The sequence below is a fragment of the Somniosus microcephalus genome, chromosome 27 (assembly GCF_052327205.1).
Source record: "Somniosus microcephalus isolate GS21.2 chromosome 27, FLI_Smic_1.0, whole genome shotgun sequence".
Classification (NCBI taxonomy): domain Eukaryota; kingdom Metazoa; phylum Chordata; class Chondrichthyes; order Squaliformes; family Somniosidae; genus Somniosus; species Somniosus microcephalus.
The window spans coordinates 8,111,418-8,135,135 of NC_141013.1; the positions used below are offsets into that span (position 1 = coordinate 8,111,418).

The 23,718-nt window shown below is 42.1% G+C and overlaps 1 protein-coding gene across 21 annotated transcripts in view; it reads left to right on the plus strand.

Moving 5' to 3' along the window:
• Positions 1-23,718, plus strand: part of map2k5 (mitogen-activated protein kinase kinase 5) — a 284,907-nt gene that overhangs the window by 52,509 nt on the left and 208,680 nt on the right. For all 21 annotated transcript variants that reach the window (XR_015073772.1, XM_085968445.1, XM_085968462.1 and 18 more), the window contains 3 exons: positions 14,705-14,774; positions 19,818-19,858; positions 23,583-23,650. Coding sequence is in view for 20 of the 21 variants with exons in the window: in XM_085968445.1 (XP_085824571.1) it covers positions 14,705-14,774; positions 19,818-19,858; positions 23,583-23,650 (179 nt within the window). In the remaining variant the exon portion in view is untranslated. The remainder of the gene's footprint in view (positions 1-14,704; positions 14,775-19,817; positions 19,859-23,582; positions 23,651-23,718) is intronic.

Genomic DNA, 23,718 nt, shown 5'->3' on the forward strand with positions numbered 1-23,718 from the left:
AGCTTTATGCTGCATCTAACCTGTGCCATACATGGCACTAAAAGTGCTTCATACTGACTCAGGGTGCAGGAAGTGGAAAATTTTACATTTCTTAAGCAATGACATTTGTCACCCGATGCACAAAAAATCCTTCTCGACCTTTCCTCTAAGTAGAATGCCATTCTTGAGACTTTTCCCTATTAAGTCACCTGTGTAAATTGGACTAGACTCTTTCTGCACTACAGTAAACTTCACTTGCCAATTAAAATGGGAAATTTAAGTCACTAGCATAGGAAAGAAGGGAGGGCGCCAACCTGTAGCTGAGTACCCTGGAGTTGGAATCAGGCTCATAACAGCATGTCTTTTTGCTAAAGCTCCTCACATGAGCATCTGGACTAAGCAGTTGTTGATGAGAAAGTCTGGTATGCACTATTGGTCATGGATATCTTTGAACATCAAAGTGGCTGGCATGTTTCAAGCTGCCTGCATAGGTCCATCCATCTTGCTGAAGGTAGATGTCCATTATACAGCTGGCTCAGACTTGGGGTGACAGCCATTGAAAAATGTTGCTTGCATGTCAGGTACAAAAGCCCGGGTTCATATATCCACTTTTGAGGCCTTGCATGATTAGGCTGCAGAGAGGCAAACAGCTGCCTAAGCTCCATACTTGCAGCTGGTGGTACCAGCAGTTTTAGCTGGTTAAACTCTTGAATTTCTCCAATGCACACTAGTAGGGTCTCTAAGCTGTGGCTTTTGGCAACCTGTATTAAGCTTGAATTGGGTAAGTGGGACGTGTCCCTACTGGTGGAGGCTGTATGTATTTAATTTTGGGCAGTGCCCATATGTAGGGGTCACTAGATAGTGATCAGGATCTACCTACTTTTTGTTTTCTTTACCCCATCCCTTAGGTCATTGAGACCAAGTGCAATGCTCCAATTCCTGTCCTCCTTTTGATCAGTGAACTTGGCACAAACTGGGGACCTTTTTGGCATGAGTGGCTGAACCCCACGAAAGTTCAATATACCAATTGAGGGCGCACCAACATTTATGTTGTTTATTTAAAAATGCTCAAATCACAGTGACCAGTATGCCGACTCTGAGGAAGTGTTTGCATGCCAGCTGTGAGAAAACAACCACAGGTCCTTCACTGTAAATGTAGACAAGATGGCCAATGCCAATTGAGTGGGTTAGAGAGTTAAATGGTGCCCCTCCTGCTTAGTGACTTGCATAAATGTTCTTTGGTGACGTTAAGCAAATAAAGAGGGGGGGAACATGCCTGTAAATCTTGTGATTTTTGACAGCTACTGATTGGAAAGTTGCTTGCAACTAGAATAGCTGCCTTAGGCAGACAGTACAAGCTGCGGATCAATAACTGGCAAATTTCCTATTAAAAATACACGAACAAAGCTCAAAATAGCCAGTGGCGTCATATTTTCTGTGAAAATTACTACGTTTAGAAATGTCATTGTATTTCGGCAAGACTTTATTTTGAACTGTTTTTCGAGACTACTTGTTAACATTTATTACTGCTCTAAAAGGTCGATCTATAAAATTGTTACCATTAAAACCTACTTGTCTTGACCGTTTGAGTAACAGACAGCGCCAATTATTTTCTGCAAGGGTAATAAAAGCTTTTGAAAATAAGTTTTCCTCAGTGCATTGTTGTGTTGAAGTTGGCTTTATGTTCTTAAATTGTTGGTATGGGAGAAGGAAAGGAAAGCAATATCAACTCTTCAAGGTTTTCAGCTTTTTGGCAACCGAAGGTAGCCACTAAAAAAGGTGCAAATTAGGAAAACCAAACCGGGTAAATGTTCTATTAGACTGTTTCTGTTCACCATTCAATGTTCTGATCATCACATGATTTCAGTTCATGTGACATTATAGTAAGATTCATATCAGTGTTGTGATTAACTACCATAGCTTTGTAAAACTCCTCATCTATACTCCCTGTCTTCTGACTGTTCCCAAAATCAGGATTCACCACACCAGCTCCTACTCCGAACTCATTCTTTCCCAGGACTTTGCAAATGTGGAATTACTTTGTTTTCCCTCCCACCTATAATTAGTAGTCTTTTAAAACTCAAGCTCCGTGTCATCGCAGCTTGATTTATCTCAACTTCTCCCCTACTGTTTTTCGTCTTTGGTGGTGTCCTGCACTTTGGGGTCACCGCTCTCTCCTAACTTCCGTTCAGAAATCTGGTATCAGTGAACGCGACCATGAAGCTGTTGGATTGTCGTAAAAACCCAACTGGTCCACTGATGTCCTTTCAAGAAGCAAACCTGCTGTCCCTACCCAATCTGCCTTATACAGGAAACTTTGGTTTTTCCGGAGGTTAACTGTCTGGAATGCTCGAGCCACCGGCAAAATTCAGGAGTCGGTTCAGTAAGTTTTTTTTCTTTTCGCTGCTCTTTTTTCACTAGTCAGGCTCTGCAAGGTCTAGCTAAAGCTGTTGCTTAGCTACAGAGACGCTTGCAAGCTACGGCTGACTGGTTGGAAGCTGTTGCTAAGCAACAGGGTTTGTTGCTAGATACGGAGCTCAAAAGCTTCCGTATGTTTTAACATTAGCGCTGGTTTGTCCGGCAGTTTTGATGGGACGGCAACAGCTCGGTCCCGTCGGTGCCGGATATCACAAAGTTTCCTGTATGTGACTCCAGTCCCACACCAATGTACAGGAAACTCTCTTTTTACTGGCACCTAAATAACCGGAAATCTCTTTTAACCGGCAGAATTCAGGAGTAGGTTCAGGTAAGTTTTACTTCATATTAGTGGCCGTGTAACCGGGGTTCCTGCACCTGTTGCCATGCAACAGGGATGCCTGGATCTGTGGCCGTGTACGGGGCTCTCGTACCTTAGTAAGTATACCTCTCTGTAATCCGGACTTTTTGATCAACCGGCACCACGCCGGTCCCGTCGGTGCCGGATAAAAAAAAGAGTTTCCTGTCGTTGACTCATGACTGTCCTCTGAAGTGGCCTAGCAAGCTGCTCAGTTGTCAGGGAACCTAGGGATGGGCAATAAATGCCAACAACGCCCACATCCCGAGAATGAATTAAAAAAAAAAAAATGTAAACAAAAATTGTCACCTGTTCTTTGATGGAAATTTTCTTTCTACAGCTGACAGTGTTTATGCAGCACATTGAGTCACTAACACTCTGTAGTGTGACACAGATTATGTTCTCCCCATACTATTGATTTCTTAATTTTTTAGGGGAGACTCGATGCTTCCCCAAAAGAGAGGTTTTCAGAGAGTTATTCCTGTGCCATTCTTATGCATAACTGGCATCCTGCTGCATGGAGCATTTGGCAGAGCAAGTCAGCAACAGCTACATTCAGGCCCTAGAGAATAAAGACAAAATAAATGGAATTTTCCCTCAAATTTAAAAAAAAAAAAATTCTGCCTGAAGTCAGTACTGCTAATGCTCATTTACAGATCTAAAGTCCATTTATTGTTTAGTCATTACCGCTTACATTTAAAGAACAAAGCTGTCTAATGACAGTAATTAATAATAAAGGTACACTAGTGTTGCAAGTGATTTGTTGTGGCATGAGCTAAAACAATGATTACTTTTGTCCACCACCTTCATAACTGTACAGCTTGGTGTTCATTTTTGCCTAATAACAAAAGAGATATAGAGTAAGATGAAGCAGAAAAAGAGCATGTATGACAGATGTTAGGTTGAGAATACAAGTAAGAATCAGGCTGAATATAGAAAGTTCAGAGGGGAAGTGATAAAGAAAATAAGAGGGGCAAAGAGAGAGTATGAGAATAGACTGGCAGCTAACATAAAAGAGAATTCAAAAGTCTTCTATCGGCATATAAATAGTAAACGGGTAGTAAGAGGAGGGGTGGGACTGAGTAGGGGCCGAGTAGGGACTAAAAAGGAAACCTACGCATGGAGGCAGAGGGCATGGCTGAGGTACTAAATGAGTACTTTGGCAGCATCTTCTTCCTTGGTGAAGACAGATGCAAAGTCATAGTGAAAGAGGAAGTAGTGGAGATACTGGATGGGATAAAAATTGATAAAGAGGAGATGCTAGAAAGGCTGGCTGTACTTAAAGTAGATAAGTCACCAGGATGGGATGCATCCTAGGATGTTGAGAGAAGTTAAGGTGGAAATCGTGGTGGTACTGGCCATAATCTTCCAATCCTCCTTAGGTACAGGAGTGGTGCCAGAGGACTGGAGAATTGCAAACGTTACACGCTTGTTCAAAAAAGGGTATAAGGATAAACCCAGGCACTACAGGCCAGTTAGTTTAACCTTGGTAGTGGGGAAGCTTTCAGAAACGATAATTGGGATCAAAATTAACAATCACTTGGTCAAGTGTGGATTAATTAAGGAAAGCCAGCATAGCTTTGTTAAAGGCAAATCATGTTTAACTAACTTGATCGAGTTTTTTAATAAGGTAACAGAGAGGGTTGATGAGGACAATACGGTTGACGTGGTGTACATGGACTTTGAAAAAGCATTTGATAAAGTGCCACATAATAGGCTTGCCAGCAAAGTTGAAGCCCATGGAATAAAAGGGACAGTGGCAGCATGGATACGAAATTGGCTAAGTGACAGGAAACTGAGGGTAGTGGTGAACGGTTGTTTTTTAGACTGGAGGAAGGTATAGAGTGGTGTTCCCCAGGGGTCGGTACTGGGACCACTGATTTTCTTGATATATATTAATGACTTAGACTTGGGTGTGCAGGGCACAATTTCAAAATTTGCAGATGACCCAAAACTTGGAAGTATAGTGAACAGTGAGAAGGATAGTGATAGATTTCAAGAAGACATAGACAGGCTGGTGAAATGGGCGGACACGTGGCAGATGAAATTTAACGCAGAAAAGTGCAAAGTGATACATTTTGGTAGGAAGAACGAGGAGAGGCAATATAAACTAAAGCGTACAATCCTAAAGGGGGTGCATGAACAGAGAGACCTGGGGGTATATGTGCACAAATCACTGAAGGTGGCAGGGCAGGTTGAGAAAGTGGTTAAAAAAGCATACGGGAACCTGGGCTTCATAACTAGAGGCATAGAATACGAAAGCCAGGAAGTTATGAAGATCCTTTATAAAACACTGGTTTGGCCTCAACTGAAGTATTGTGTCCAATTGTGGGCACTGCTCTTTAGAAAGGATGTGTAGGCCATTAGAGAGGGTGCAGAAAAGATTTACAAGAATGGTTCCAGGGATGAGAAACTTCAGTTATGTGGATAGATTAGAGAAGATGGGGTTGTTCTTAGAGCAGAGAAGGTTGAGAGGAGATCTGGTAGAGGGGAGATCTGATAGAAGTGTTCAAAATCATGAGGGGTCTAGACAGATAGAGAGAAAGTGTTCCCATTTGCGGAAGGGTCGAAAACCAGAGGACACAGATTCAAGGTGATTAGCGGAAGAACCAAAGGCGACATGAGGAAAAAAAATTTACGCAGCGAGTGGTTAGGATTTGGATTGCACTGCCTGAAAGGGTGGTGGAGGCAGATTCAATCATTCATGGCTTTCAAAAAGGGAATTGGATAAGTACCTGAAGAAAAAAAAATTGCAAAACTACGGAGAAAGGGCGGGGGAGTGGGACTAGCTGAAGTGCTTTTGCAGAGAGCTGGCATGGACTCGACGGGCCAAATGGCCTCCTGTGCTGTAACCATTCTATGATTCAATCAAGGTCTAGTTTGCTCCAGTGAAATAAATTTAATGTACCTTTCCTGTTTTGTGGTCACATTCTAACAATTGCCACGAAATCTGTCTATCCATCAGAATCTTTGGTGTCTGGTACTGTCCAAACCAAATCTTAATAATAATTGATTTGAGTCATATGGACTGTTGCTCCTCTGTACAGATGGTCTTTCAGAAATATTTAACTTCACACCTATCTTGTAAGTAAGTAGGCAGCAGTGAAGTGTTGCAAATCATTTTTTTACATAGTTGTCAGTAGAAAGTCACTGAAGTCTAATAATGGGCATGAAAACATTTTGTACAATGCCCATTTGAACTGTGAAAAACAGCCAATAATAGTTAGATTACAGATGTTTTCCTTCCCAACTTGGATTATGTCTGGAGAGAGTACTTTGAGCTAGTGTGAAGTAGTAGTAGTTATAGGTCGTGATGGGAGCAATTTGAGATGATGAATTAAGGATACCACACAAAAATTGTATTGTCAGATTAAAGCATATTGGCTTAGTGTATTTTTTCCCCTTAATGTTTTGGTAGTAATATAATAAATTAACCTAGAGACAACAGTGGGACATTTGGGATTAAAGATTGCCTTTCTCTTCTATACGTGGCCACGGCAGTTGTAGAAACTAATATTGTAAAATAGTTACTACATTAAGCTTTATAATGAAATCCTTGAAAATTATATCGTACTCTCCTGAAGTTGGGTGAAAATAGGATTGGGCTCGAAAGTGGTGCCTACTGCAGTCAAATAGCCTGTCAACATTCACTGTGAGGCCACACCTGGAATACTGCGTGCAGTTTTGGTTTCCATTTCACTGGCCAGGAGTCTTCCCCCCGCACAACTGACCCTTTCTCCCGCTTGCAGAATTCCCGTTCTACCTGGACCCCTCCCCCTGGCCTCTTACCCTCTCTAGATCTTTTCATCGCTAACTGCCGCCGTGACATCGGCCGTCTCCATTTCTCTGCTCCCCTCACTCACTCCAACCTACCTCCCTCTGAACTTGCAGCACTCCATTCTCTTAGATCCAACCCTGACATTGTCATTAAACCCGCTGACAAGGGTGGTGCTGTTGTTGTTTGGCGTACTGACCTCTACCTAGCGGAAGCTGAACGCCAACTCTCCGACACCACCTCCTACCTCCACCTGGACCATGACCCCACTACCGAACATCAAACCACCGTTTCCAAGACTGTCACTGACCTCATCTCCTCTGGAGATCTTCCCCCTGCTGCCACCAACCTCATAGTTCCCCAACCCCGCACAGCCCGCTTCTACCTCCTTCCCAAGATCCACAAACAGGACTGCCCTGGTAGACCCATCGTTTCAGCCTGTTCTTGCCCTACGGAACTTATCTCTTCCTATCTTGACTCTATCTTTTCTCCCCTTGTCCAGTCTCTTCCCACCTACATCCGCGACTCTTCGGACGCCCTCCGCCACTTTAACAGTTTCCAGTTTCCTGGCCCCAACCGCTTCCTTTTCACCATGGACGTACAATCCCTCTACACCTCCATCCCCCACCCGGATGGCCTGAGGGCGCTCCGCTTCTTCCTTGAACAGAGGCCCGACCAGTCCCCATCCACCACGACCCTCCTCCGCCTGGCTGAACTTGTTCTCACATTGAACAACTTCTCCTTTAACTCCACTCATTTCCTCCAAATCAAAGGTGTTGCCATGGGTACCCGCATGGGTCCTAGCTATGCCTGCCTTTTCGTGGGCTATGTGGAACAATCTTTGTTCCAGTCCTACTCGGGTCCCCTCCCTCACCTCTTTTTCCGATACATTGATGACTGTATCGGTGCCGTTTCCTGCTCTCGCCCCGAACTTGACAATTTCATTCACTTTGCCTCCAATTTCCACCCTTCCCTCGCCTTCACATGGTCCATCTCGGACTCTTCCCTTCCCTTCCTCGACTTCTCCGTCTCCATCTCTGGGGATAGGTTATCGACCAATATTTACTACAAGCCCACTGACTCCCACAGCTACCTGGACTACACTTCCTCCCACCCCGCTTCCTGTAAGGACTCTATTCCATTCTCCCAGTTTCTCCGCCTCCGCCGTATCTGCTCCGACGACGCCACCTTCCACACCAGTGCTTCAGACATGTCTTCCTTTTTCCGCAACCGAGGATTCCCCTCTACTGTGGTTGACACTGCCCTCGACCGTGTCAGTTCTATCTCCCGCACTTCTGCCCTCACCCCTGCCCCTCCCTCCCGGAACCACGATAGGGTTCCCCTTGTCCTCACCTTTCACCCCACCAGCCTCCACATTCAACGGATCATCCTCCGGCATTTCCGCTACCTCCAAAGTGATCCCACCACCAAACGTATCTTCCCCTCCCCTCCCCTTTCAGCATTCCGCAGGGACCGCTCCCTCCGAGACACCCTAGTCCAGTCCTCTATCACCCCAAACAGCCCTTCCTCTTCGCCTGGCACCTTCCCGTGCAAGCAGAGGAGATGTAACACCTGCCCCTATACCTCCCCCCTTCCCACTGTCCAGGGCCCCAAACACCCCTTCCAGGTGAAACAGCGATTTACTTGTACTTCTCGCAATCTAGTATACTGTATTCGCTGCTCACGATGCGGTCTCCTCTACATTGGGGAGACCAAACGCAGATTGGGTGACCGCTTTGCGGAACACCTCCGTTCAGTCCGCAAGGGTGACCCCGAGCTTCCGGTCGCCTGTCATTTTAATTCACCGCTCCATTCCCACTCGGACCTCACCGTCCTTGGCCTCTTGTATTGTTCCACGGAAGCGCAACGTAAACTCGAGGAACAGCACCTCATCTTCCGATTAGGCAGTCTGCAGCCTTCCGGACTCAATATCGAGTTCAACAATTTCAGATCATAAGCTCGGCCCCTATTTCATTTTCTCTTGTAATTGTTCCACTCCTTTCCCCCCCCCCCCCCCTTTCCTTTTGTTTCTCACACCTGGCAGCTATCTTTTGCCCTGCCAGCACACTTTACACCCAATCCCAGCCTATTACCATCTCGTCTAGCTTCTAATCTCTTTTACTTCTTTTGTTTCTTTTATTCTTTTGTCCGATCGCAGCCCTGCCTTCGATCTAGTTTCTTTTCTTTCCAGTTTTGAAGAAGGGTCCAACCCGAAACGTCAACTCAAATTTCTCTCCACGGATGTTGCCTGACCTGCTGAGTTTTTCCAGCATTTTCTGTTGTTATTTCGGATTTCCAACATCTGCAGTATTTTGCTATCGTTTAAGAAAAGATATACTTGCTCTCGAGGCGGTTCAGAGAAGGTTCACTCGGTTGATTCCAGAGATGAGGGGGTTGACGTATGAGGAAAGGTTGAGTAGGTTGGGACTCTACTCATTGGAGTTCAGAAGAATGAGAGGCGATCTTATCGAAACATATAAGATTGTGAGGGGGCTTGATCGGGTGGATGCGGTGAGGATGTTTCCACTGATGGGTGAGACTAGAACTAGGGGGCATAATCTTAGAATAAGGGGCTGCCCTTTCAAAACTGAGATGAGGAGAAACTTCTTCACTCAGAGGGTAGTAAATCTATGGAATTTGCTACCCCAGAGAGCTGTGAAAGCTGCAACATTAAATAAATTTAAAATGGAGATAGACATTTTCCTAGCAGATAAGGGAATTCGGGGTTACGGGGAGAGGGCAGGGAAGTGGACGTGAGTCTAGATTCAGATCAGCCATGATCCTATTGAATGGCGGAGCAGGCCCGAGGGGCCGTATGGCCTACTCCTGCTCCTATTTCTTATGTTCTTATTACTCATGAAGAATAACCACTTTTGTAAGATCGCAAAAGGGCAACTTGTGCCTCTGGAACCATATCCCAACAAAGAGTCAGTACCTTTAGGATAAGAGAAAGGAGAAAGGAAAAAAATGACATCTTAATCTTTGTTTTGAGTTCCTTTAACTTTATACAATGCTTGGCCAAATCAGCATATAATAAATCCTGCATGTGTTATTCTATAAGGACATATTAGATTTGTTGAGTTACTAATGAATGAAAATTGGAAGTGGTGCTGCATATATAGTTTATATATCGTAAATTTCCAAAGCAGTCACAGTGCTTGTTGAAGGGGATAAATATATCCGATTTGCTTTATAATGTATGACGGCCATAGAATTTCCTGGTAATCAGCTGCAAATTAATTCTCAGGAAATTTGCAATAATTAATTGAATTGTAAGTGTTAGTCCTTCATTATAAAACATAATCTCGTATCAACCACAGGAAGGAGACTGACCATCAGTGACAACTGACACAAAAACCGGCACAAAATTGAATAAAATGATTTCCTAACTTTTTTAAAAAATATGCTTAAATGATTTTGAAGTTCACATGACCGTTATAAACCAAAATTAGATCACACGTTCTGGATTTCTTCCTTTATGCTGTGTGTAAACTATCTGTATCCCCTCAAATAGATTATTGATTTGTAATCATTCTTGGGTATTTATCGAAGATTATTTCAGTGTTTTCATGCTGTTTGAGCAAAGACTGTTGAGGACAGTGTTTTATCCCCTCTCAAGTTTCCCCCCTGGCCTCTTTGCCCTTCCACTCATGAGCACCCGCGGTATTTTGCTTTTGACATCTGTTAGATCGGGTAATTTCAGTGGACCACGCTGATCTGAGGTCAACACACTAAAATTAAAGTTTGCGAGTCCGGTGGTAAGTTTTAAATAGTCGATTTATTGCATCACTTGATTTACACTGTTTGACTTCCTTTATCCGACTAACATCATGTTCAAAATGGCTGGTTTTTATACAGCAGCAGATGTACCCGCCCCCTTTATTACCATTGGCTCAGCAGCATGCATGCAGAGCTATTGTTGGTTCAACTACATCACACTGATTGGATCTCTGGTACATCAATCATTCCTTTGTTCTCTGTTTAAGCTGAATCATCACTTTCAGTGTTAAGCTTAGATCAGCACTTTCATTGTTCTCAGTTTTTAAGCTAAATCAGCACTTTCAGTCATTAGTTTAATCATATTAAAATCTTATGTTATTAAAGAATATATATATATATTTCGTAACACTCCCCCCTTTGATTCTTTCAAAAATTGAATCATAAAATTAAAGAGTTGTCGTGACATGCCACCATTGGACATAATCCGCTCACGGCGGCACGGACAGTTTACGCAGGCGCACTGCCGGCAGCAGCCGCCCCCAGCCGTGGGCCCTTTCCTCCGGCAGCTTGTTTCCCGCAGGGACAGGCTGCCGGGAGCACTTCCTGTCTGGGGAGTATTTAAGTGGTTGCGCGGGCTTTTTAAGCACTTGTTTTGCCATGATGTAAATTAAAGCAGTTGTGTTCCATCAACTCTGGTCTCGACTCCCACGTTTGCCGCGGTATCTCAACAGTCAGATTAAAAATATAATCAATCATTGCTGTGTTTTGCCACTAGCTTTTGCACAAATTTACATCAACCAGGATTTTACGTGGCCAAGAGTATGGTACAGAGAGTTCTGGCACTTTCCTGATACTTTGACCAAGTGCCCATCATTCATGGGCTTGGATGCGAAGCATTGACTCTTCGCCTGTTCTTTTGGGGGCGGGTGCACGCAGACACTTATAGAATCATACAGCACAGAAGGAGGCCATTCGGCCCGTCGTGCCTGTGCCGGCTCCAAGTAGTCCCACTCTCCCAGCTCTTTCACATCCTGCCAGAGTTACCAGATAGTGATCAGGAGCAGAATCTCTGGCCGTCCCCATTGAAGCACCTCTAACAAATTTTATTTTAACTACATGTCAAATCAATATATGAATTGTTAGAATGCTCGTGTTAAAATTCATGTATGCAAAACTATGAATTTTATCAGGCAGGTAGAAACAGTTTGTTTTACAGTCATTAGTATTGTGAAAATTGATCCAGTTTTAACTTGGAAGAAAGCAGTGGTGTGAGTCTTGACCCAAATGTTGTAAGATCAGTGATCCAAATAGACCCACAAATCAGTAGATGTTGAATTCAGTAATGACACTATTATGCTTATTTTACTAATGTGGATTGCAGTGTTAACCTTGCTTTTTAACTAATTTACACAAAGTGGCCAATAGGCGAATTGGGTAAACAATGTTTGGTATCCACAGTTGTTTTTAACTGGTGCTATTGTTGCTTTTAAGAAAAGAGAAAACTGTAAAATCCTAAAAATCTGAAAATGAACATTTGGAGAGAGAAAAGACATTAATATTTTGGCTCGATGTCCTTCATCAGATATCAGTTCTGACAGAGGGTGTCTCCTGACCCCATGCTAACTGATATTGTTCATAGAAACATAGAAGATAGGAGCAGGAGTAGGCCATTCGGCCCCTCGAGCCTGTTCCGCCATTTAATGAGATCATGGCTGATCATCCAAATTCAGTACCCTGTCCCTGCTTTCTCCCCATATTCCTTGATCCCTTTAGCCTTAAGAAATATATCTAACTCCTTCTTGAATATATTTAATGAATTGGCCTCAACTGCCTTCTGTGGTAGAGAATTCCACAGGTTCACCACTCTCTGGGTGAAGAAATTCCTCCTCATCTCAGTCCTAAATGGCTTACCCCTTATCCTTAGACTGTGACCCCTGGTTCTGGACTCCCCCGCCATCGGGAAAATCCTTCCTGCACCTAGTCTGTCTAACCCTGTTAGAATTTTATAAGTTTCAATGAGATCCCCTCTCATTCTTCTAAACTCTAGTGAATACAAGCCCAATCGACCCAATCTCTCTTCATACGTCATTCCTGCCATCCCAGGTATCAGTCTGGTGAATCTTCGCTGCATTCCCTCCATGGCAAGAACATCATTCCTCAGATAAGGCGACCAAAACTGCACACAATACTCAAGGTGTGGTCTCACCAAGGCCCTGTACAACTGCAGCAAGCATCCTTGCTCCTGTACTCGAATCCTCTCGCTATGAAGGCCAACATACCATTTGCCTTCTTAACCGCCTGCTGCACCTGCATGCTTACCTTCAGCGACTGTTGCACAAGGACACCCAGGTCTCGTTGCACTTCCCCATCTCCCAATCTATTGCCGTTCAGATAATAATCTGCCTTCCTGTTTTTGCCACCAAAGTGGATAACCTCGCACTTATCCACATTATACTGCATCTGCCATGCTTCTGCCCAATCACCCAACCCGTCCAAATCATACTGGATATTAGCTTGGGCACTATCCTTCTCCTTTTTATCACTGTCATCACCCTTCTTCAAAAAACCCACCCATGATCCATCTATTCTCTCCAGCTACCCACCCCATCCCTCACCTCCATTTTCTTTCTAAAGTTCTGAATAGTGCCATGCCACTAAGCTCCGTGTCTATAAGCTAAAGAACAAACCATTTAAATCCCTCGAGTTTAACTTGCTTGCTCACAGCACTAACATTGCCCTAGCCAAATGTACAAATGACTTTCCCTGTGACTGTGACCTTGGTGCATTATCCCTCTTCGGCCACTTCACAATGGTTGACCCATCGGGAATGGTGGATCTTAGCTACAAGGACAGGTTGGAGAAGCTGGATTTATTTTCATTAGAGCAAAGGAGGTTGAGGGGTGATTTGATAGAGGTGTACAAGATTATGACGAGTTTGGATAGACTAGACGGGGAAAGGCTGTTTCCACTAGTTGATGGTACAAGGACTAAGGGACACAGATTTAAGGTTTTGGGCAAGAGATACAGGGGGATGTGAGGGAAAACTTTTTTATGCAGCGAGTGGTGTTGACCTGGAATTCGCTGCAAACGGAAGTGGGGAGAGACAATGTTTTCAAGGGGAGATTGGATAGGAACTTGAGGGAAATACACTTGCAGGTCTATGGGGATAGAGCGGGGGAATAGGACTGACTGGATTGCTCTACAGAGAGCCGGCACGGACTCGATGGGCCGAATGGCCTCCTCCTGTGCCGTTATGACTCTATGACCTATCTTATTTTGCCCAGTACTCGTATGGTTTCACTCCTATTAGTCCAAACACTGCCAGCATATATCCAGCAGTGGCTTCTCTTCCTATTGCCATATAGCCATTTCTGGAGTCCCCAAGAATCAATCCAGCTCACCACCTCTTCCTCATTTATTTGCTGCCCCTTGGTGACCTTTCAGTAAGTGTGTGATCAGATACCCTGCTCTACCCCTCCACAACTTCCCAGGACCCCACAATCATCTCTGTTGTTAGTCTGCCTGTTTGACGTCAAAGTCATTAATGAGTTAAAATTTCCAACTGAATATTGGAAAGATCAAAGCCGTTACTTTTGGGCCCACGCCATGAACTCCTCTTGACACTGACTCCATTGCCCTCCGCAGCTACTCATTTAGGCTGACCCAGACCATGCAAAACCTTGGCCGCCTCTTTCACTTGCAGCTAAACTTAACCCATCCACCATCAAGACTGCGACATTACCCCATCCCAGACCCATTGCCACTAAACCCTTACCAATTCTTTTGTTACCCTGATTTGATTTTTCCCTGTCCTTCTCGTTGACCTCCCAACCTCCACCCTTCATAAATTCTAACTTGTCTAAAACTCAGTCATTCGTATCATATCTCACACTAAGTCTAGCTAATTATCACCCCAGCCACACCCACCTATGTTGACTCCCAACGCATAAGGTTTTTATTGTCGTTTTCAAATTGCTCCTTGGCCTTGGCGCACCCTATCTCTGCAACCGCCTCCAGCCTTATATACCTCTCCTGCATCCTTCAATCCCCTGACTCTGGCTTATTGATTATCCTACCTACCCTTTGCACCACCATCAGTGGCAGAGGCTTCAGTCACTTCGGCCTAACTGTCTGGAACTCGCTTCCCTTCTCCACTTCTTCACCGTTAAAACAATCTTCTTGAGACTCAACATCATGACCAAGTTTTCAGTTACCGCGACCAATTTTGCCACCATGGCTAAGTGTCTGTTCCTTTATTTAATTTATTCTCCCCGCCCCCAGCAAAGCACCTTGAAACATTCTCTACATTATTACAGGTAAATGCAAGTTATTGTTGTCCACCTGAAAATGTTAACTGGCTGTTTCAATATTCCTGTTTTTATTTGGAAAGACTAAATAATTCAATTTTATTTAAATTTGAGCATGAATATATTTTGTGTGTGTGCTTTCTTTTCTAGTATTATACTACTGTGACAGAGCAGCAAGTTAATGGAGAGATGATTGAACCGCTGCAAATATATCCACGAGGTAAGATGGTTGACTTTGGAGCTGTATGTTCAGAATAAGTAAAACGAGATGCCAATAAGTCGACATTTGTGTTTCTCTTTTTTTTCTCTCTATTATGTCAACAAATCTGTTAATTAAGCCATATTATTAATCCTTGATGTTTATGCATGGAAATATCCACACTGGTATGTTTTATCCTTGTCATCTGCCATGACAATTGCTAGCAAATAAAGAAACCAAACAAAGAATAAACCTCAATAAATTCCAGTGTTTTTTATTTTATATAATGAATACATGGGAATGATTTAAAGGCTGTAATTTTTTTCTTGCTGACAATTCTAAAGGGCCCGTTTCACTTTCATGTCATCTAGACCCCTTGACGAGATAGCTGCTATGTAATCACCCACAGATATCCATTCTCTATGCAATAAGTATGAGGCGCTCAGTTGATTTATTTTTAAGATAGTCACAATAGCCAGCTGGTTTAATAAGGGAAACTAAGACAGTACTATTAGCTGTTCTAACGACATAATCCCCAAATGTCTTTCTGCTATTACAAAGTGTGAAGGCATTTGGGTAAGAGCCTGTTACTGTATATATTAAATATCTAAATGAAAAGAAATAGAAGATGGTAATTTAATCTTGGGATCCAGGTGACCTAAACAAATTCCACAAGCTATTGAGATTTTCGACATGATCTAAATGTCTTAGTTATAAATTGCTACCTTGATGCTGCTTTGCAGCCACGTGTTTTTTAAATTTGTCTCTTTTTAGATATAAATATTCTGCTATATTCCAGGTTAATTAATTGGGTTATTCTGCAGTTTGCCAATTGGGTACAGTGATAGTCATTGTTTAAAATAGTGGTCAAATGACCCAGTAACTAAAATTTATGTAGCGACTTGGACAAATGCATCTTTTCAGATTGGCAAATTTGTTGACATTATAGCACCGAGGGGGTTACTGATCAATCTACTTGCATAACAGTACTGAATGTCAGCATACGTCTTGGTGAAAAATGAAAGACTTCAGAAGTTTTACCCATATCGCAATGTGAATAGGAACATATCATTAGGAACAGGAGTAGGCCATTCAGCCCTTCAAGCCTGCTTCACCATTCAGTTAGATTATGGCTCATCCGCACCGCAACTCCATTTACCACCTTTGCTCCATATCCCTTGATACCTTTACTTAATAAAAGTTTATCTGCCTGAGTCTTGAAAGGCTCCAATTGTTCTAGCATCCACAGCCTTTTGTGGAAGAGAGTTCCAGATGTCAACTACCCTTTGCGTGATAAAATGCTTCCTGATTTCACTCCTGAATGACCCAGCTCTAATATTATTATGTCCCCTTGTTCTGGATTCCCCTACCAGAGGAAATAGTTTCTCTGTATCTACCCTGTGGAATCCCTTAATCATTTTAAATACCTCAATTAGATCACCCTTCAAAATTCAAGGGAATATAAGCCAAGTTTATGCACATGTCCTCATAATTTAACCTTTTAAGCCCTGGTATCATTCTGACGAATTCGCACTGTAACCCTTCCAAGACCAATATATCTTTCCTGAGTTTTCGTGTCCAGAACTGAACACAGTGTTCCAGATGGGGCCCGACCAACTCTGTACAACTGAAGCATCCATTCCTCATTTTTGAATTCTAACCCCTTGAGATAAAGGGCAACACTCCATTCGCCTTTTTGATTGCTTTTTGTATCGGTCTACTAGCTTTTAATGATTTGTGTACTTCGACTCCTCTACAGTTCTTAGTTTGTCACCATTTAGAAAATAATCTGATTTATCTTTCTTGGGTCCAAAGTGGATGACCTCACACTTGCCCACATTTAACTATTTGCCATAGTTTTGCCCACTCACTAAATCTGTAGTCCCTTTACAACTTCCTGCTCTCACCTGCACTACTTGCTGTTCCTCCTAATTTAGTGTCATCTGTAAACTTGGATATGCAATTCTCTATTTCTTCATCTATGTTATTAATAAATATGGTTAACAGTTGAGGCCCCAAAACCGATCTCTGGAGAACGCCACTTGTCACATCCTACCAATCCGAGTACGTACTCTATCCCTACTCTCTGTCTCCTATATCACAGCCAATCTCCAATCCAAGTCTAAAGGCTACCTCCAACTCCGTCCATGCTCATTTTTGTTAATAAGCTCAATTCTTTGCCTTTTTGGAATTATCTGTGAATCATTTATCATAAGGTGTTTGTACAGTCCTTAAACCTCTATGGTGCTACCTAAACTAAAAAAAAATCTCATTTCTCTACATCTAGAGGGCTGCAATCTTTCATACATGTTGCCATCCTGAAAACCTAGCCAATCTCCCTTCTTTTAAAGTGTTTCTTGATCTTATACATTTTTCAAAGCAACACCAGAATAATCAAAATAGTTCTTGTGAAATATCAGGGATAAAATGGAAAATGCAACTTCTGATTATAGAAAAATAGACTTTTCAAATAAAATGCCATGTTCCATTTGAGACATTTTCAGCTTCTTGCATGCTTCAGTATCCTCTTTTGTGAACTACTAAGTTAAATAACTTTAAAATAAAAAGCATTTTGAATAGTTTAGTAAAAAAAGTTGTAATAATTCCAAAATAAGGGTTCATGTCAATATTGTTTTGGCATTTTAGACAAAAAGCTTCAAAGACTAACTTTTTTTTCTAGGCCCATCATTAGTGAACATCAAGTAAGATATGATCCTCTCCCAAGATTGAGGAGACTATACAGTATGCTATCTGGTGCCCAGATCAAGAAATGTTAAAACCCATTTTGGGAAGGAAAGTGTGTTTAAGATTAGAGAGTTCCATTTTCTATACAATACAGAAAGTGAATGAACTTACCAGCAAGCTTTTAAAATATATTAGTTCCTGGTTCAGTAATCGAGGTTTTTAGACTTAAGTAGCCAAACCATCAACCATTCTAAATTTGGAGCACTTTATTGTGCTTTCAACTCCTAGTGCTGCAGTGGAGAGTCTAACACCGAACAGGGTATATTCATTCCCATGAACAGTTGAGGCACAAAGCCATTAATACCCTTTCAGATATATTCCTAAAGCACTTCTATATAATACTTGTTTTTGTAACAAGAAGATTTTGGAATCTTTCCAGTTTTTCCTTGATAATGGATAGCCAGTATGTAATATATATTTCCTTTTTTTCAATAGCTCAGCTAGCGCTTTTCCCTTCCTCTCCTGAAGGTGTTGCCTCTTCACCAGGCTATGGTTCTGTGGGTGCTGGTCCTTTGCCCAATTGGCCCTTGGTCATGGGGTGGGGGCATCATAGCAAGCCCGATCCTGATCTTACTTGATGTGATGTCCCCATGTACATTTCCAACAAGAGTGACTGGATGATGACCAGGAACAGAAATCATGGCTGATTTTTCATTTCCTAACCCGGGGTACTGAGGGCAATTGTGCCAACTCGACCACAGTCCCGGCCGAGATGAGCTAACTGCACAAATATATCCACAAAAAAAACCTTTCAGCAGGAACAAATACAATCTTGTAAATATTTTCAGTTATGTAAATATTGCTTAGAGCTTTCTTTTAAAGGAGCACTGTAGCAGTTCGTGTTCACCTAGGTAGGTATCGGACGAATGACTACTAAATAATCGAGTTCGACTTCAGGAGAACAATAAATAAGTTCTTTAATGCAGAAATACAGCGACGATACAGATGGATGCAGGAGAGCCAGCAGGTAGGTCTTGTCCCAGCGGGGACGCCACGAGGACTGAGTCCGCAGTCCTGTGGAGAGCGTGATGATGTCATCGGTCGGCTCGGTCGCGTTTTCCCGCGCTTGTGTGGTCACGTGACCGCGTCGCGACGTTAGCGCGTTTGCCCGCGCTTGGGCGGTCACGTGACCTGCGTCGGCGCGTAACTGTGGCGTTGAGGCTGGCCGTTGCGGCCGAAGTTGTGAGCGCGCGAGGCACCCGGCACTGAGACCGGCCGATGTGGCCGAAGTCGCGGGCGCGGTAGGCCCGCTGTGCCGGCGGCCGTTACGGGAGGCCGCCGCGTGTGCATCACGTGATGCGCGACGTGATGTCAGCGCGTCACGCTGCGTTCTTAAAGGGGCAACGGTCCAAACAGGTAAGTTATACATGTATACAACTTGGTTAAAGTGAATTATGTACAACAGGTAAGGGACACCCGGTGGTACCGCCACAGCACCACTTAGGATTCTGTTTATTGAGAATCATGATAACTTTGGTGTTTTTATTTCTGATTCCTTTCCCTTAAATACCCTTGTTTAAACCGTGAGTGATGACCTCATTGGTGCAGTTGCCTCAGAAAAGTTGCTACATCCAGCAGAGTTGGGGTGTGAAATTAACATAACAGTTGCAATTACATCTTTGTTGAAATGCCTTGGGTTAGTGGGAACATCTCAGTAACTCAGCCCAGTCATGCCTTTCTTCCCCCGCCCCAAATATTAGGCTATTAGAACTCAATTTAAAATAGCTTTTTGTTTAAATAAAGCACCAAAATAGATATAGACCAAAAAAGGATGAACATTTTGATTATAATTCTTCATAACTTTTTATTGACTCTCTTTACTGTTCGAATGCAGGTGGCAGGCGCTCCACTCACCTGCCGTAGCAAAATATTAAAGATAAAAAACTCTTCTTTTTAATAGCATTTTAAATTTTACTCTTACAGTTTACAATTTATTAATCCTGGCAATAGATTCTATAGATAAGTATGTTATTCACCCATGTGTTAAGGTTAACCTGCTTTCTTAATGATATAAAAGGTTAACAAATGAAGGTTGAAATGGACTGGCTCTTTGTGCTTATATTTGTATTTATGGAGTGTTATATACTTTATTTTATACTTTATATCTTTTTATATAGACTGTATATCAGTTTTTCAGTGTTCAATATTGCAAGATGGAATCACATCTTTTTAAATTCCCTGTACAGTCTTTTGAGCCCCTTTTCCATCATTTTCAGCTGCTAATTTTGGTGTCAGTCTCATTTCTTTCAAATGATTCATTTTTAACAAATTTGTAAATGGCCCTGATGTGTTCTGCAATTTAGTCAATTACTGTTTCAGCCTGCAAGCCACCTGGGAAACGGAACATACATGGCCTGAAGGTAATAATTTCAATAATTGTTTCAGTAAAGTTGGGAATGGATTTGTAATGCTGTGTTCCAGTTATTGAAATGTCATCTGAAAACCTTGGCTCTTCAAACTCTGACAAGCAGGGGGTCTCTTGTTATACAAAGTGGGGAATATTTCCCATGATTTAATCACACAGCTGTGAATTCTTGTCTTATTTCCATTGAAGCAATTAGAGTTACAAAATAGGTTATCGCTTTTAATTTTTTATATTAAAAGGTGGTTAAATTTTTGTAATGTACATTTTAATGAGGGACAGAAAGTGATATGATTAAGAAATTATACTCATTATACAAACCTTCAGTGCTCCAAAGGAAATAAAACGATTTCTCATCTTTCAGGCAAAATTTTCCTGAGCCAATCTTCATTACCTGTTACGTACTAGAAACACTGGGATGTCGGAGAACAAGAGGGAGGAAGATACCTATGCATTCACTTTTGCTGTTAAATTCATGGAGAGGAAAAAAATTGAAAACGGATAGGGCAAAACCAAAAATATCATGAAATGAAATGCTTTTTTTTTTACTCCTAATCTATTTAAAACATTGATTTAAAGTGTGCTAAAATTGGCCTCCGTGCCCCTGTGCTAGGAATGGGGAAATCAGTCAAGATTCCTGCTCCTGATCACTATTCAGTGATTCCTGTTGGAAAGTGTGGACATCTGGTGAAGATAGACACTGGCATTGCTCTAATGCCGTCTATAGTAAATAGTCTGGTGACACACTGACTGGGCTCTTGCACAGTCACTTTGGGAGTGCCTGGAACCATATCTAAGCAAGAGTTGGTGTATTTAGGAGAGAAAAGATGGCCAAATATTTAGTTTTCTTCCTCCACTCCAGTTCCTGTGTGCTGCAGGGACAGATGTTGGGCAGGTGACCAGCCAGGCCTCTTCTATTACTGCTACATGACTGGGTAGGAGCCATGTGTAAGTGATTTAGATTGAGTCTTTCCACCCCCCCCCCCCCACCTCCCCCTCCATCCACTGTGGGAAAACTTATCCCTGTTTTCATAACAATATCACCTTTATATAGTGCCTTTACTGTTTTTTAAAAAAAAGCTCAAACTCGCTTCACAACTAGGTGTGATTTTTTTTTAAATGGAGCCCAAGTCAGAAAGAAAGACATTAGGAGGGTTAACTGAAGACTAGGTCAATGAGAAGAGTTTTAAGGAAGTTTTTTAAAGGCGGAGACAGAAGTATAGAATTAGACAAGTTTAGGGAGGGAATTCCAAGCATAGGACTAAGTTGCTGAAGGTTCTGGAACCAATGGTGGATTGAAGGGAAGGGACGGATCCACAGGAGGCCAGATTTAGAGTAGTGGAGGCATATAGAGCTAGAGAAGGTTTAAGTGGGGCAAGGCCATGAAGGGATTTATAAATGAGGACATGGGTTTTGAATTGAATGTGTTGGGAGATGGGGAGCCAGTGTAGGTCAGTTAGGACAAGGGTGTTGGGATGGTAGGGCAGGATATGCATAATAGGGCTTTGGAGTTTTTGGATGATGGAGAATGGAAGGCCAGCGAGGAAAGCGCTGGAGTAGTCCAGTCTGGAGGTAACGAAGATATGTATAAGGACTTCAGAGGCATTTGCTAGAGATAAGCTGGCTGCGTTGACATAGATAGGAATGAAACCAAGCAAGGGCAGTCCCATGAAGCTGAACAACAGAGGACAGATATTGAAGTCCTGACGAAAGTTCACCGATCTGAAACAATAACTCTGCTTCTCTTTCCACAGATGCTGTCTGACTAGTATTTCAAGCATTTTCTGTTTATATTTCAGATTTCCAGCATCTGCAGTATTTTGCCTTTGAACATTTGGATGTTCAGTTCTAACCTGTCAATATAATCTAGAAATCAAAATTATTTCTCATTTACTGAAACTACCACAATTAGAACTGTCTGCTTAACAGATAATATTTGTTTCACCAAAATAATTATTTTCATCCTAAAACTTGTAATATGTTCCAGTTAAGTTCAGCATCTTGTACCATAACATTTTAATATCCTTCAGGTTGAGCCCCAGCTTGTTTGGGATATATTTTTTTATCAATAGGTGGTAGCCGTACAATTAATAGAAACTTATATAATAATTATAAAAATAAAGTTTGGACAAGAAAGGGCTATTTGGTCCATCATGCCCATACCCTCCTAGACCATGTACAGTATTAAAATGCAGCCATAAAATTACCGCAGTCTCTTCTATCAACTCTACTCTTCATCCCTTGTGCATGCATCGGGGGCAGTTGGCTGTCCCTCCTTGGCATATTTTAAACTAACGTGGTCTTAGATGGGATATGCTGGAATTGCCCATTTGTGCCTGAACATGAAGACATCTGATTTGACCTCCACCCACTTCAACAACTTAATTCAATTAGCAACCTTGCCCTGCCTCTTTCCAAAAATGGCTGCAGTAGGAGCCACCACTGTCTTTGACCACCTCTCTCTAAACTATTCAAATAAAAACTGCAAATGATGCCTGAGTTATGACTAAAAGTCTTGTGTGAATAAGAATGTATTTTAAAAAATCAAAATCAGTTAAAGAGGGAATCTTTGTTGCTTCAAAAATTTAGAAGTGAAAGGTATCACCAGTTTGAAGTCCATTTGGCACTAATAGACTTTTCAGGTTACAGTGATATTTACTTTTCCCATTTGGAAATCTTTCAGAATGGCTTCCAAAAACCTGGCTGTCTAACTTGAGTGATTGTTGGTTACTGTTCTGCCTGATGCAATCTCAGCAGTACTCTATAGGTGTGAATGACCATATCCATGTGTATTTCAAGACCAATAGTGATTAAATTAAATGATCTGATTGCATTAATTGATTTTAAATTTAATTATTTGAGCTTTTTAAACAATTTTTAAAAAAGGTCTCGTGGATAGTATAAATCAGTCTTTCTGCTTGTCCAGGTCTGCCAATATATTTTATGTAATTTAAATTTCATTTCTAATTGCTGTGCTGTGGATTGTGTGAGAATGAACACATTACTTTAACTTGAATAAAAAAGAAACAAAGAAAGTGTAGCAAGGTGGTATGGCATATTGGAACACCAGTGTGCCAGGATGTGGGTTTATACACAGATTCCCCATTTCCTTATATTCACTATGCTGGCCATGGTTATGGGATGGGGGGTGGACGCAAATTTAAGGGTGATTGAATTGCTGAAAACTGAGTGTAACATCCACTATTTAGTCTTAAGGAATAGGTGGCACTGCCTCGAGACACAGCTGGAGACCACTTTATGATAGTCACAGCCTCCAACAACTCCTCAAATGTGAGATTTATAGTATAAATTTGCCATTGCCTCTAGCAGCCATGTCAGCAGCAGATCCATACAAAGCTGGTGGACAACATAAAAATAAGAGGGAAACTATGAATACAACACATGGTTAGAGCATTTTGAAAAACATAGAGTAAAAATGTCTGTTTAAAGCATGCTGAGATTGTTTTTAATGTATCTTTTGTACAATGGTATCCATCCTAGAAAAGCAGCATTAAGTAATGCTTTTTCTTATTTCTACAAAGACTCCGTGATTTAGTATGCTAACATCATGTGCAAATAGAGAGCACGCAACCGTCCGCATGCCTAGCAACAAGCCAATTAACCTTCAGATGGAAATGAGAAATCTATGGTAAATTACAGGTTAATTAGACTGCTGTCCTCAGCCCATGAATGACTGATAAAAACTCCTTATCTGCCTGCAGGTAAATACACGGGCAGGGTCCTCTAATAATAGCTGCCCAGCAGTCACAGAAGGCCTGCCGAACAATAGGTAAGAGTCAAGAGCAGAATCAAAAACGGCTTATGAGATATGTTCGCTGCATGATAACTAATGGTACT